Genomic DNA, 13932 nt, shown 5'->3' on the forward strand with positions numbered 1-13932 from the left:
TTTGAGTTTGCATTACTGGAATCTGCAGGACTATCGGAATATTCAAGGAAATGCATTACAATACAGGACAAGTTTCCTTTATTAAAATGTAAATTACACAATGCATGTTTGTATAAAATGTACAAAATCACCATAGATCACCTGCAGCTTTTTTGCACCTGTTTATGTAAGGTCACTTTAAAGCCAGTATGTGAGGGGCCAGTTCTGTAGTCTTCCGTTAACAAATGCATCAGTTTACACTTCATTGCAAAAGTTGTACCTCTGCTTTACAATGAAGACACTAAATGATGCTGGAACCTGTTAGGTATCCACACTTTCCCGATCCAAGTAGTGATTTAAGCATTTGCAATAATCCATACGAGCTTTGACCATACTAAACTGGGCAATGGGACAACTGAGAGGGCCTGGCACTTGGCTATCTTTAGCACAGATGTACAGTGCAAGCACCAGGCATGCAGATCCAATACATGCTCGAGCCCATCACTCGCTGGCCTTTCAAGCCAAAGTTAAGAAAAAATATAATTTCACAGTCAAATCCGATGCACAGCTGTGGCTAAACAATTACATATTAATTTCCTTGCACATGCAATACAACTTGAAACACCAAGAGCAAAACTGACTTTACACATTCACAAGAACAATACTCTACAAAGATAAAATAAAGTTCAATTACATGTTCCAGTTACAGGGGCGCGAGTGAAAAGTTTACATCTAAAATTCTCTTTCGTTCACTTGTTACTACAATGGATACATCTAAAGAATGTTTAACTACGACTACTGCTAATTGGGTGTTGGACACTTGCTTTGATTTTACACACGCAGTTTTAGCAAAGGCTTCTTCATTGCATAAGGTTGCCTCTGCCAAATGTAATGCGAAATGCACGTCTGACACCATAAAACACACGATGCGGTATTTGGCACCAGCACAAATGGTGACAGTAAGTGAAATTGAACAAAACTACACATTTAAATTCTGAAAACTTCAGAGCATCTGTGAACACTTCACAAATTAAGACGATGGGGGTTGCCCTTATGGTACTTTACACGTTTTCTGCAGATGCCTGAATGTATGGTGCTCCACTCAAAACAGTTAAGGCTTATTTCAGAAATGAGATTCATTTTGTTCACGAGTCTTCGTAACTGCAGCACAAGAGACTTGATTCCACAGTCCGTGGTAGTCGTCAGCTGAACTACTGTCTTTGGGGTGCAAGCAAAGCCTTGCCGTCACTGCCCTGCAGTGCATCCCCCCCCCCCCCCAGTCAGAACAATGCTTGCCCCTAGGTCAAATTACATTTGTAAACCATCAAACTTTGCTATAGGGTAAGTTACATACAGCTATCAGTTTTCTTACATTTTAATCCCTAAACTATGTACAGTCATCAAAACATTACTTGCAAATATGGCATTAAGCATTTTTTTCCTCGCGTTCTTTTATTTAACAAAAAACTCTTAGGAAAAGAATAAATACAGGATTCGTCCCCAAATTGGGCTTAATTACAACATGTATGCAGCAGTGGTAATACTACCATAAGGTGCTTGGATTTCAATGGTAACATACACGGTTACATACCCAAAAGCATTGGCTCTACTGCTGCTCATTACAAAACAATTTGGGCTAAAGTGCGTCACTCAAGCTTAAACCCTGGTTCTCCAGTTGAGCACAATCGCAGGCAAATACGCTCCATCTTGGGTTTTTGAAAGCAAAACTATAAGTTGAGTTTATGCCACTGTGGTTGATTATATTTTGAGCTTTGCCTGCAAATCCCCGGTTGGAGAAGATGGCTTGCTGGAAACACAAGTGCTACTCCAGAGGACACTCGGTAAACCTTTTACATGTTACCTGGGTTTAAAAAATGATGTTTTCCCATTTACAGATGAAGAATTGTACAACTGATGTCTGCCCTGATCAAAGCACCCAATTGCTCCCTCCGATAAGGCGTTACCATCGCTGTTACATTGGTCATCGGAGAGTGGAAAATGTGACAGCTGGCAGACACCTGCTGTTCCCAAATAGATAAGACATTGCAGCCTTGGTACTGTATATACAAGGGTTCGATGTTCATTGACATTAAAATGAAAAAAACACCACCGAGCTTCAGTCCAATTGTAGGTGCCACAACAACGGGCCAATGTGAAACTGGTGGAGGCCTGCACTTGTTATTCTGTATTGCTAAACTACAGCAATCACCTTCACAGATTGAAAACGAATTTCTTTAGAACTGCTTTTTACAATTCGTTTGTCATTTCCTCGCACCTCCGATGAGCATGGTTGGCTACGTACGGTGCGAAAGAAATTCAACGTATATACTAACAAATGTCAAAAAATCCAATGCAAGCTACCGCCTTATCGATATTCATTTTCCAAAAACGAAAGCTAAACAATGTATCGTGAAACAGATGTTATGGACGGTGGTTAAAAAATGGCAAGGAGAAACGTTTCATGGGTCAGGACTCGGCTTTCTGAATGCTACAACTGCCCTTCCACTTCACCTTAGCCCATTAAAGTATTTTCTCCACTGTCACCCACACTGTTCTTTATGCCCTTCGCCACATACACGACTCCCCAAGGATGGGCACTTTCAGGTCCTGAAGACGTGCACTGCCCGCACCACGTACTGCCGGCAGATAGGGCACTCGCTCATGCGCTTTCCGCACTTGGTGCACGTGACCATGTGGCCACACTCGAGCAGCACGCAGTCGATGGGTGCGTCCATGCAGATTTTGCAGGTGTTCTCATCCGGTGGCCCTCCGGTCAAGCCTGGAGTAAGGATGCAGCGGTTTTAACCATGGGTACATTATCCAGGGCTTCCACACTGCCCACGTTTCTCGTGTTAGCATTGTTCCAGACATCTGATGAAATGGCATGCAGTTGAGACATTCTTCACAATGCAATGGAAACTGCAAACAGCAGAGTTATGTAATACTTGACAATGAGAGACTTGTGAATAAGCTTCAGACTAGTCATGAAACTATTCATCCCCCCCCCATCTCGTTTCCCTGATTTTATTTTTCTGTCTTGTTATTACAGTTTGCTCCATTAGCCCACGTGTACCATTACTTTGATGTCTCATTTGTGAAAACATTTTCACAGGCATTATTTGATGCGTGTACCTTGCACAAATGCATGAGCAGAATTAATAGAACTATCATTACATGTCTCCTCATTAGCGTGATGAACAGGGGCACAGATTTTTTTTTCAAGTTTGCAGACTACTTTATCCACCACCTTTATTTCACCCTCTAGATCTGTTGCACACATATTTACAGACATCACTGATGACCTCGTTCAATTTGGTCCCAAGGTCAGAATTCACATGCAGACACAGAGACCAACACCACGCTGATTTACCCAAGTGTTCCTCTTAAGATTCGCCATTTCAATCAGTCATGATTTGCCCAGAGGAAAAAAAAAATCACAGCAGTTGGTTACAGCAGCAGAGTCATGCACGTAAGCCCACTCACCTAGCACTGCAGTTCCAACCTCCCCCGCTTCTGTTGCCAAGAATAAAAAAAAAAGAAACATTTAATGTACAATTGCTGAATTATGTATGAGGCCAAAAGTGTGATCCCCAGTGTAAAGGATAAGGATTTGTTTTTGATATAGCACTCTATACAGTGGGGCATCTCAACAGTGCTTTACAGCATGTCCCCATCTCACAAATTTGAAAGGGCACCCCTACTGGCAGTTGTCACTGAGCATAAGGTCACTCAGCACCTGGCCTGCAAACTGGCATTATTCTGCCAGTAGGGGGCGATAATTGCTGTCTAATTCAAATTAAATAATTGGCAGGTAATATTCAAATATGGCAAATTCTAAGTATAATATTTTATTACCACAACAATCACTGCTTTATACTTAAAATAAATGGATCAATCAGTCTTAATATTAATCCATAGAGATGAGCAAACAGCCCTATTAATGTCTATCCGCTCCACTAAACATCAAGTTCTGCAGGGATCATCGTTTTTCTACTCGGGTTGCGGTATGAGTGACCACCAAAGCTATAGGTGGATGATTGCTGGGTGTGGATAGATCAGATACGCAAACCAAAACAGTTGTAATTGCCAGTCAAGTCCCATGTTGATGTTTAGCAGGAAATTAATTATATCCAGTGGGTTACGGAGGTTGTATTTTGGCTTTGGTCCGCATCACACCGCGACCCTTTTCTTTTTTTATCACCGACTGAAACCGCAAGTCTGTCCACGCTCTCAGGCGGTCGTAGTGAGGGCGGGGAGGCTTGGGGGACATTACCTGTCTTGTCGAGTTGCCGGGTGTCGCGGTAGAGGCGGCGCACACGCTCCTCCAGCTCCCAGCGCTCGCAGCAGCCCTTGTAATCGACAAAGTTGCGCCGCAGCAGCGTCTTCATCTCGCGCACCGTGAGCGAGGCGGCGTCGTCCTCCATGGAGAGATCCGACAGTGAGATGCGCAGCAGGCCCACCGGCATCTGTGCCATGCCACACACGCAGTGGCAGTGGGGTGGGGGGAGAGGTGGAGATTAATTTTTCTTATTCCGGTTTTCCAAACGAATTCAAATTATTTGTGATGCTAACTTTACAGTGGGTGCATAAGCACAAATAACAAAACACATTCATCAACGACAGTGCAGTAAAAGTAAAAAAAATTGATACAATGAGCTTCTTCATAGCACATATAGAGGCGAGAGATTAAGTAAATAATCATTGAAGACTGCACATTTTCCGCTATACATAATGGGCCCTGGGAGAAATTTTATTTTAAGAACATTTCCAGATGAACAGTTTTAATTTAGTATATGAACAGACACCAATGAGTATTTAGAGTAAATTTCACAACCACTAACAAAGACACACATCCCCCATATAGCCTTAACAGAATAATTGGGCAAGTGCTGTTACCAAACATCTATTAAGGCCAGAACTACACAAGGGACTGGGTGGCCAGCACCACACCAGGCCGCCTTTGTCTCCCCAGTGCTGATGTTTACAGACCACATAATGCCGAGTCAACCTCGTGGAGGCCCAGGACCAGTACAGATATTCGCCACTTATGTTGGGCGGTGAGCAGGAATCTAACTTGCAGTGTGCCAACCACTAGACTACCAGTCCCCAACACATTCACTAATACACATACACACCTGTGTTTCTTCGTCTGCATCAATGTCTGCCACCAATGCATCTTCATCCCTCTCCACAGGCTCCTCCTGCCCAGTGCAATTCACAGGATATATGAGGGAAATTCCACTGTACAACTCAGCCACACATGGCTGGTTCGGCACAGCCCCGGCTAATACGGTGAAAGGTTATTTTTCAGCTACAGAAACCCAAGCTATGCCACTAATGTTACAGGCAATGAAAAAGTAAAGTTGCACGTATGTGACATGGTAAAGTTGTATCTTCATCAAAGTGTATTGATTTTTATTTCGATTTAAAGCTTTTGTGACTGCAGGGATTCATCTTCTTGGTTCTTTCGGTAAAGTCACGTAGAAAGGAAATAATAAATAATAAAAATACAATAATTCTCACGACGTTTCGGCCACAACGCAAGCAGCCGTCCTCAGGTGAAGAACAGGTCTGTCGAGAAGACAGCGTCTGTCTTCAGACAGCGTCTGTCTTCGTCGTGAGAATTATTTTATTATGTTTTATTTTTATTATTTCCTTTCTACGTGACTTTACCGAAAGAACCAAGTAGAAAAAGTGTATTGACTGACGTCATATATAATGAATGCATCATTGTCCCCACCCTCAGCCGTGCTTGGTCCTGGGCAATAATTTAATGTCTTGTGAGGCCAGAATATCACAGTTTGGTTTGAAAAATGGGTCAGTGTGATTGACAAGTCATGGCCAATCCAATCTCTTTGGTTAAACTCCCCTGTATTCATAAGCCAAGATCTACCGCTATAAAAAACATTTCAAAGCCACCTCTCCCAGGGGAAGCGCACCTGACTCGGTAGAATATTTTGGGCATGGAAACAAAAAGCAACCTATGATTTCAGCTGCCACTGTTAATATTCCAACAGAGGAGAGCACAATTACAGTTCAGGTTGACAATATGGTTCTATCCAGTGAATGTATCAGGTCCTTGAACCGATTACTTCTCTTCCACATTTAAAACCTAGCCATGCTGGGACCATGCTGGGACCATGCTGGGACCATGCTGGGACCATGCTGGGACCATGCTGGGACCATGCTGGGACCATGCTGGGACCATGCTGGGACCATGCTGGGACCATGCTGGGGATACGGATATTTTGTCAGGCCAGAGTAGCACAGCTTGGTTCCAGCTCAGCATGACAAATAGCCAGTGGAAAACTACCTGTACTGAACTCGGTTCGGATGTGCAGTGGAAAATGGTTATATACAATCCTGGGGATGTAGTGGTGGGCACCTCAGGCTGCGGTTCTACGTGTATGAAGGGCTGAGTGCTGGCTGGCTCCGTCTGCCGCACTGGCAAGGTGACCTGCTCGTCTGTTGCCGTTGCCGGCACCGGCGCAACTGGTCGCCGGTGCTGTAGAACCAGCTCCACCAGCTCTTCCTTCTCTCGACACGTCTCCATGGCGATGCCGTGCAGAGAGAGGTAATCTCGGAGGTCTTTCACCTATACAGGGACCAGGGGCACACGGCCAGAAAGTCTCTCGTTATCTTGTGTCATTTGGAAAAAACAATTAATTTACAAATGTAATGGTACCCTTTTGCTGCTGCTGTACTGTGGGTTTTGGTTGTTGCTTGTAAAACATAACTTTATCAATCAATTACGTAGTTATTTAAATGCATTATTGTAGCAGTATCCATTAAAACATGTAAACATTTCCTTGATAAAATGGCGTTTGTGAACACAACAGAAAATGTATACGTTTCTAAAAGTACCAAAATTATGACTCTGTGCTCACCTACTTGACAGGTTAACAAACTCGGTGATTACAGAACAAGTGTGCTGGATGGAAGTCAAACCTTTGCCCTCATGAGGTTATCCTTGCTGAAGGAGGTGGAATAGAGGAGGTTGCATGTCTGACAGAGTAGCCCGCACGCTTCCGTCTGCTGCAGGCAGTCACTGCAGAAGGAGTGCTGGCAGTCTGTGCACGCTTGCTGCACACAAAGATGTCCACTAAACCCTCGATTCAGCAGTTATAGAAGGCTTACATATGCGACGCACACAAAAAACATCACAGATCACCCCCCATTCAGCCTTACAGGGTATTAGCACCAGAAATCGAATTGAGGGGGTGGCATGGCCAGCACCACACCCCTGGCAACCTGTTTCCCCAGTGTTGACGTTAACACAGCAATTAATTGTTTAAGGATGAGTCAACTTCTGAGACAATGAGGATATGTTTATATTCCATTGACACTGTCAGCGAATTGTCAAGTGGAAACCAGGTTACACGAGGTTCGGAATCCGGTGTGCAAACCACTGTGCCACCACTCCCCAAATACACAAATTACATGATGAGGAACGACACTCCGTATGCCTCTTGCCAATCCGAAGCAGCACCAGTTAACAGGTACATAATCATCATCAGTCACCATAAATTCACTGGAGAATAAAAGCCTCCCCAAGCCATCACCATCTCTCATGGTACTGCAATACAAAAATCCACCTAGCTCCTGCACATGAGTCAATTAAATCGCTCCATATTCTTGGTGGACATCCAACAGGTACACTGCACACACAAATACAAGCGCTGGCCAGTACACACCATCTCGGGACCTATCCGCTCACCGTCACCACTTCTGGCACACTATCGACAGGTGTCACGCCACGCTATTGCGTCTTTTCCTTAATTTATCCGCGGCTGACCTGCATGCCTTGTTGCCGACACCTCCGGCAGCCGGGTGGCTGGGGAGTGGTGGCGGGATGCGCGGTTGGCGCAGGTGCGAAAATGGGGTTCTGGCACCCGAAGCGGCGTGACGACGAGCGGTTCATGGGGTGCGGGCGGACGTGCGGCGACGGGAAGCGAGTGTCGATGACTTCCTCCAGCAGACCGCAGCACGATGCTCCCATCTCGGCCCTCCTGTCGGACAAAGGATATTACCGCTTAGCAAATACAAAGGACGGTTGTCATCATTTGTCACATTAACACCGGTACAGCAGTGTGATTCACTCCATCGGGTTTTTCCCTCACCAGTAAAACGATTATATCTTTCATACTGGTTAACGTTTCCACAAAACTATACTTCCTGTTTATACCATTATACCGGTCGGTTGTATCGCATACTATCAATTTATTCATAAATCTTAAGTGAATTTAAATGACTTAATTGCAATTTCTGACCACTACAAAAAACACACAAACAGAATCACTGGATTCTGTTGCACCAGAAGCCACCATCATTGGCTTCCCCTGACAAAAATAAAAATCAATGAAGTCTCACAGCTGACAGCGACACATTGTGAGGGGGTCCCTACTGCCAGGGTAACAAGCAACAAAGTCCTGTCATTGTGCTCGTATTTGGCCCGCCACACTCCACTCCGACCTTTGGTTATGATAGACGTATCCACAGTGCCCAGGAAACAAGCACAACTCTGGCGTTCTCTCCAATGTGAGCTGGTGTGGATTAAGTTCTCACGTATGTGGTTTCACATCGTCCTGATCATCCCGATTAACTCCACTGTATGGTTTCCCTGGGCTCTATTACTCTATTAGCCAGCTTAGTTTGACCACAATTTCCACAGGACGCGGAAGGCTTGGGACGTAATTCGTCAAGCAAGGCCAGGTTCAGGTAAAAACCACCCCCCTGTGATACTGCAGCAATGACTGGAAAATCCAAAGACATTTAACCCTGGCCTGAGGCCGGGTTGTAGTAATACCCTTGGATGTTACACAAGTGCAGTTCACCGTGTACAATCGTTTTTCACAGAAATAAACTATTATCTGATATCGATATACACCGTCCTGTTTACCGTGCCAACTGTGAGACTGTCGTCACAGCAGGGTTAGATGTGCTGTGTCTGAGGACTTCCCCTAGCCGCTTCCCCTGTATTTTCGGTGATGGTGAATACAACGAGAAGACAGGATGACAACACATTTCCTGCGTGGCTGAGGATTAGTTCCACAGTCACTCGGGCTACACGGCTGCAGCTAATGCTTTCACCCCCCCCCATTCGCAGATGCCATTTGTGTGCGGCATCCTGTTGTCCTGTTGCGTCAGGTGCGACACAGGTGAAATTAGAGAGATCTGCCACAACCAGCTCGCACCGGATCTCATCGCCAGCTGGAAGTATGTCAGGTACATAATTGGGTAGGACGTAATTCAGACTGGGGGGTAGAATGTAATTCGGACTGGGAGCTACGTTTGTAGTAATGAAAGTCAAGTTAAACATTGTGTCAATAAGGCAGAGTAAATGAAGATGCATCAAACATGGAGTCAGACTGGAAATAATTATACTGATAGGGAGTCGGGCAGAGTAAGAGGATTGTGTAGGTATTATTTGAAGTGGAAAGGGAGGTAGTGACCATGGATGTAAGGTGAGCAGGGAGTCGAGAGAGAGAATCGGGGATTGTGTTTGGCAAGGAGTAAGACAGACTGGGAGTCAGTCAGGAACAAAGTAACTGGAACAGGTCATAATTGAAGCAGGGAGTTAATGGATCAGAGCTTAATTAAACAGACTTAAGCTGACAATAATTAAAATGGGTGAGGTAGGGGGGGTTAAATGAACAAGGGAGTCAGACAGGCAGGCAAATAAAAATTAAACTAGGGAATAAATGAAACAGTCAAGCAGGCAGATACCAGAAGCAGGGAGTTATTGAAGCAGCAAATACATTAATTAAAGAAGTAAATAAAATGGTTAATAATTTACGGCGGGGGAAGACTGGTAACACACTTTAAGCATGCCACTGTTTAAAGAAGACCTTCGGCAGATAACTGAATCCGGTTGACAATAAGTGAGGCAGGCAGGTGGATAGATAATTATTGAAGTTGGGCGTTCGTGACGCAGGGAGAAAGGCACGTAAAATTTAAACAAGCAGTGAATAACAGCAAGACGTTAGGCAATAACTGAAGGAGACAGACCAGCTATTATTAAATGACAATGCTGGGAGTCGTTTTCTCTCTCATAACCACGGCTTCCATGGCCTGTACGAGCTTCCCCTTACTACACCCGCAGCTACTGGGGGGGACCTCCCAACAACAATCACAGCAACAGCCACTACAGCAACAACACGATCACCACAACGAACTGATCACAATCACAGCAACAACCACCACAACGACAATATCATTAACATAAACAACCACATCTCTACAACGGCAGAAACAACCCCGACAGTAACTACGATCACTACTATAACAAACACAACAATAATCACAACATCAATGACAACCGCCACAGTAACAAGCAGCACAACCACAACATTCACAGCAACAACACCAACCACGACCACCACCAGCGCCACAGCAACAACAATCTAGATATCACGGCTAATAACCACCACCACCACAATCACAGCGATGACCACGACGAACCACACGAAACGCCACAAGAACAATCACAACCACACAACCATCACAACACTCGCAACAACCACAGCAACAATCACAACCACACAACCAACCGTCACAACGACAGCAACAATCACAACACAACCATCAACACACAACCATCAAAACACAACCACAGCACCAATCATAACCACAACAACCACAGCAACAACCACAAAACCAACCGTCACAACAACCACAGCAACAAACACAACAACCACAGCAACAATCACAACCCCAGAACCACAACAATCCAAACCACAACACTCGCAACCACTACGACAATCACAACCCCACAACCATCACAACACTCGCAACAACCACAGCAACAATCGCAACCACAACGACAATCACAACACTCGCAACAACCACAGCAACAATCACAACCACAACAATCGCAACCACAACCATCGCAACCACTACGACAATCACAACCACCACAACAACCACAATAACCACAATAATCACAATAACCACAACCACAACAACACTCACAACCACCACAACAATCACAATCACCACAACAATCACCACAACAATCACCACCACAACACTCACAACCACCACATCACAACAACAACCACCACATCACAACCACCACAACCATCACAACCACCTTTAACCGCGTTCGTGTTTAGATTCTCGCCGCGTCAACTTCCTCGTCTGCAGGCCCGGGGCCTCGGCTAGGCCGCTTCAGCTCTACGGCTCCTTCACCACCACCACCAAACGCCGTCACTCGTCGTGGTTCCTCTTGATTATTGTGTTGTTGCTGGTGCTGGTGATAGTGGTGGTGGTGGTGGGGCAGGGTTTGACGGGTGCCCACACCGCCTCTCACCTGGAGCCGCGGAGCGAGAGGGTTCGAGGGCGAGAGACGGAGGAGAGGCGGCGGCGGCGGTGGCCTCCAGCAGGAAAACCCCGCGGCGTGACGTCACGCGGGGCGGGGGGGGGTTGCGGGGGGGGGGTTGCGGGGGGGATTCCGGGGGGGGGGGTTGCGGGGGGGGATGACAATGGAATGAATCGAGTTGGGGTGATGGAGACAATGGGATGAGTTCGGGTGATGTGTGGTGGAGACAATGGGATGAGTTCGGGTGAGGGGTGGTGGAGACAATGGGATGAGTCGAGTCGGGGTGATGGAGACAATGGGATGAGTTCGGGTGATGGGTGATGGAGACAATGGGATGAGTTCGGGTGAGGGGTGGTGGAGACAATGGGATGAGTTCGGGTGAGGGGTGGTGGTGACAATGGGATGAGTTCGAGTCGGGGTGGTGGTGGAGCAGTAGGGTAGCGGTTAGTGTGCTGCACTCCCAGACCCCCGGCAATCCGAGTTCGATTCCCGCTCACGGCCAACACCGGTGACGATTATCTGAACACGGTCTGGGCATCCCCTAGGTTTACTCGGCCTCAAATGGGTACCCGGTGCAGTGTATAGTAAACATCGCCACTAGGGAGACAAAGGCGGTCGGGCGTGGTGCTAACCACCCACCCCCGTCGTGTGCGGTGCCGGCCTTCATAGGTGCTGCTCGCTAACAGCACTTGCCCCAACAGTCTGATAAGGCTATACAGGGGATCTTTGTCTTTGGTGGCGGCACTAGTAGGGTGTGATGTTGGTGATGTTGGTGATGGGGCTGTGATTGTAATGGTGGTGGGAGTGAGGACGGTATGGTTGATGGTGACTGTGAAGAGCTATGTTGCTGGTGACAAGGAGTGATGGTGCGGGGACTGGTGGGGGCTATAATATTTGCGGTAAAACGGTGTGTTGGGGATGGTGATGGGGGTAGAATGGTAGGGGTGGATTGTAGTGATAGGCTGTACTGCTCGTGGTGGTGATGGGTCTGTGATGGTTGTAGGGATGATTTATGGGGTAATGATCGTAGGGCGTGGAGATTGACGATATGGTGACGTTATGATGACGATGATGGGGGTGTAATGACGCTGTGCTGGTGGGGTGATAGTGTAGTGGTGGAAATAGAATGGTAGGAGTGGATTTATGATGGTTTGGTGGTGATAATAGGGATGTGATGATGGGGCTCATGGTGGTGGGACTCGGGTGGTGATGGGACAGTAATGGGGCTGGTTATGGAGATGGTGATGGGATTGTGATGGTGACGGTGGTTGTGGTAGAGGTGATTTTGATGGTCATAATGGAATTGGTGAGAACACTGCGATCAGAGTCATGGTGTCGTTAATCCGGGTGATTTTATTCAATAACTGAATTGTGACTCAGTGGTTGTTGGGGAGGGGTGAGATGATGTCTGGCTCATGTGGGTCATGGGATTGCACCAGTTGTGGGTTTACAGTCAGTCAATATGATGCATCTAAAATAAACCCATTGGGACGCATGACAAATCCAGTCTTTTGCAAGGGGGACATGGGATTTACAATGTCCAAAGCAACCCTTGGAATGGCACCGACACACACGAGGGTAAAAGTCGTTACAGCTCTCTTAAGGTCTCACAGGTTTTATGGCCTACCCTAAAACACATGTACAGCACAACCATGTAAACCTACGTAGTCATACGTGTTTTTAAGAGGCTTGCTATTCACTGCAGCAGACAAGGTTATGTATAATATCATTCCGTCGTTTGTACAGTTATAGTGCATCTAGATACATATTTGCATTATTACAGTTGGGTTTATATGTGCTACACATCCAAACTATTGTCGTAAAGGGGATTTCCTGCTCTAAATGAGCATTACTGTGGTTCTCGTCTCCTGATTACATGACGAGGCGGCTCAGATGACGGAGATGTGAGGGTCTTTCTGAGCCAATGGTGGCATTTCCTTATTCATATGGCGGGGGCGAATTTATCCATTTCACCACTGTCAACATCTACACAAAGTGGTACTCAATTGTATTTCACTGGCACCTATGTTGCATAAGCAGGTTAATAAACAGGGCTGTGGCATGAACGTATAGAGATGAACGAGGTCATAGGACAAGAATGTGTGGAGAAGACCAGGGAAATATACCCAACCATACTGGGGAAAATTCCAGGAAGAAAAATATATTTATTATTGAGTCAAGCTAACTTGATTTGAAGCTTTCGTGACTACAGGAATTACTCTTTGGTTCTTTCGGTAAAATCACGTAGAAAGACAATAAATTAAATTTGAATACGACGTTTCGATTGCAACACAAGCAGTCGTCATCAGGTAGAACTAAATTTGAGAGACAAAACAGACACGAAGACACAAGACAGACGCTTGTCCGTGTCTGTGTCTCTCTCAAATTTAGTTCTGCGCGATGACTGCTTGTGTTGCAATCGAAACGTCGTATTCTATTAAATTTATTTTCTTTCTACGTGACTTTACCGAAAGAACCAAAGAGTTGAGTCAAACTACTTTACTCTGCTGTGGTAATCCAATGAATGCCCCCATTCGCGGCAATATGGAAATTCCAGCCTGCCTCAGGGCCGCCAACATTTTGACTTTGCTGTGCTGGCATTGTACTGTACAGCTGTTGTCACCGAGGTGAAA

General features: G+C 45.9%; 1 protein-coding gene across 3 annotated transcripts; it reads right to left on the minus strand.

Annotated features, from left to right (window-relative positions):
• Window positions 1-55: 55 nt before the first annotated feature.
• Window positions 56-11393, minus strand: LOC144945254 (E3 ubiquitin-protein ligase rififylin-like). 3 transcript variants are annotated; one of them, XM_078873629.1, is made up of 8 exons: window positions 11291-11393; window positions 7775-7988; window positions 6928-7062; window positions 6437-6574; window positions 5115-5180; window positions 4253-4445; window positions 3463-3492; window positions 56-2758 (listed from the first exon to the last, which is right to left on the minus strand). In XM_078873629.1, exons 2-8 carry the CDS (start codon window positions 7976-7978, stop codon window positions 2580-2582), a joined length of 945 nt encoding a protein of 314 aa, XP_078729755.1. In that variant the 5' UTR covers window positions 7979-7988; window positions 11291-11393; the 3' UTR covers window positions 56-2579. The 3 variants fall into 3 exon arrangements, with proteins under 3 accessions (XP_078729755.1, XP_078729753.1, XP_078729754.1); XM_078873627.1 differs by having other exon boundaries at window positions 6365-6574; XM_078873628.1 differs by lacking the exon at window positions 3463-3492 and having other exon boundaries at window positions 6365-6574.
• Window positions 11394-13932: the final 2539 nt, after the last annotated feature.

This window comes from Lampetra fluviatilis, chromosome 37 (assembly GCF_964198595.1).
Source record: "Lampetra fluviatilis chromosome 37, kcLamFluv1.1, whole genome shotgun sequence".
NCBI classification, from domain to species: domain Eukaryota; kingdom Metazoa; phylum Chordata; class Hyperoartia; order Petromyzontiformes; family Petromyzontidae; genus Lampetra; species Lampetra fluviatilis.

Bases quoted from the DNA above. Each gene is read 5' to 3' on its own strand.
- LOC144945254 (XM_078873627.1), bottom strand. From the start codon at position 7,978: ATGGGAGCATCGTGCTGCGGTCTGCTGGAGGAAGTCATCGACACTCGC. The intron at 7,063-7,774 runs GTCAGCCGCGGA...CTTTGTGTGCAG, and splicing joins GTCGGCAACAAGGCATGCAG to CAAGCGTGCACAGACTGCCA. The intron at 4,446-5,114 runs GTGTGTATGTGT...GGCATGGCACAG, and splicing joins ATGCAGACGAAGAAACACAG to ATGCCGGTGGGCCTGCTGCG.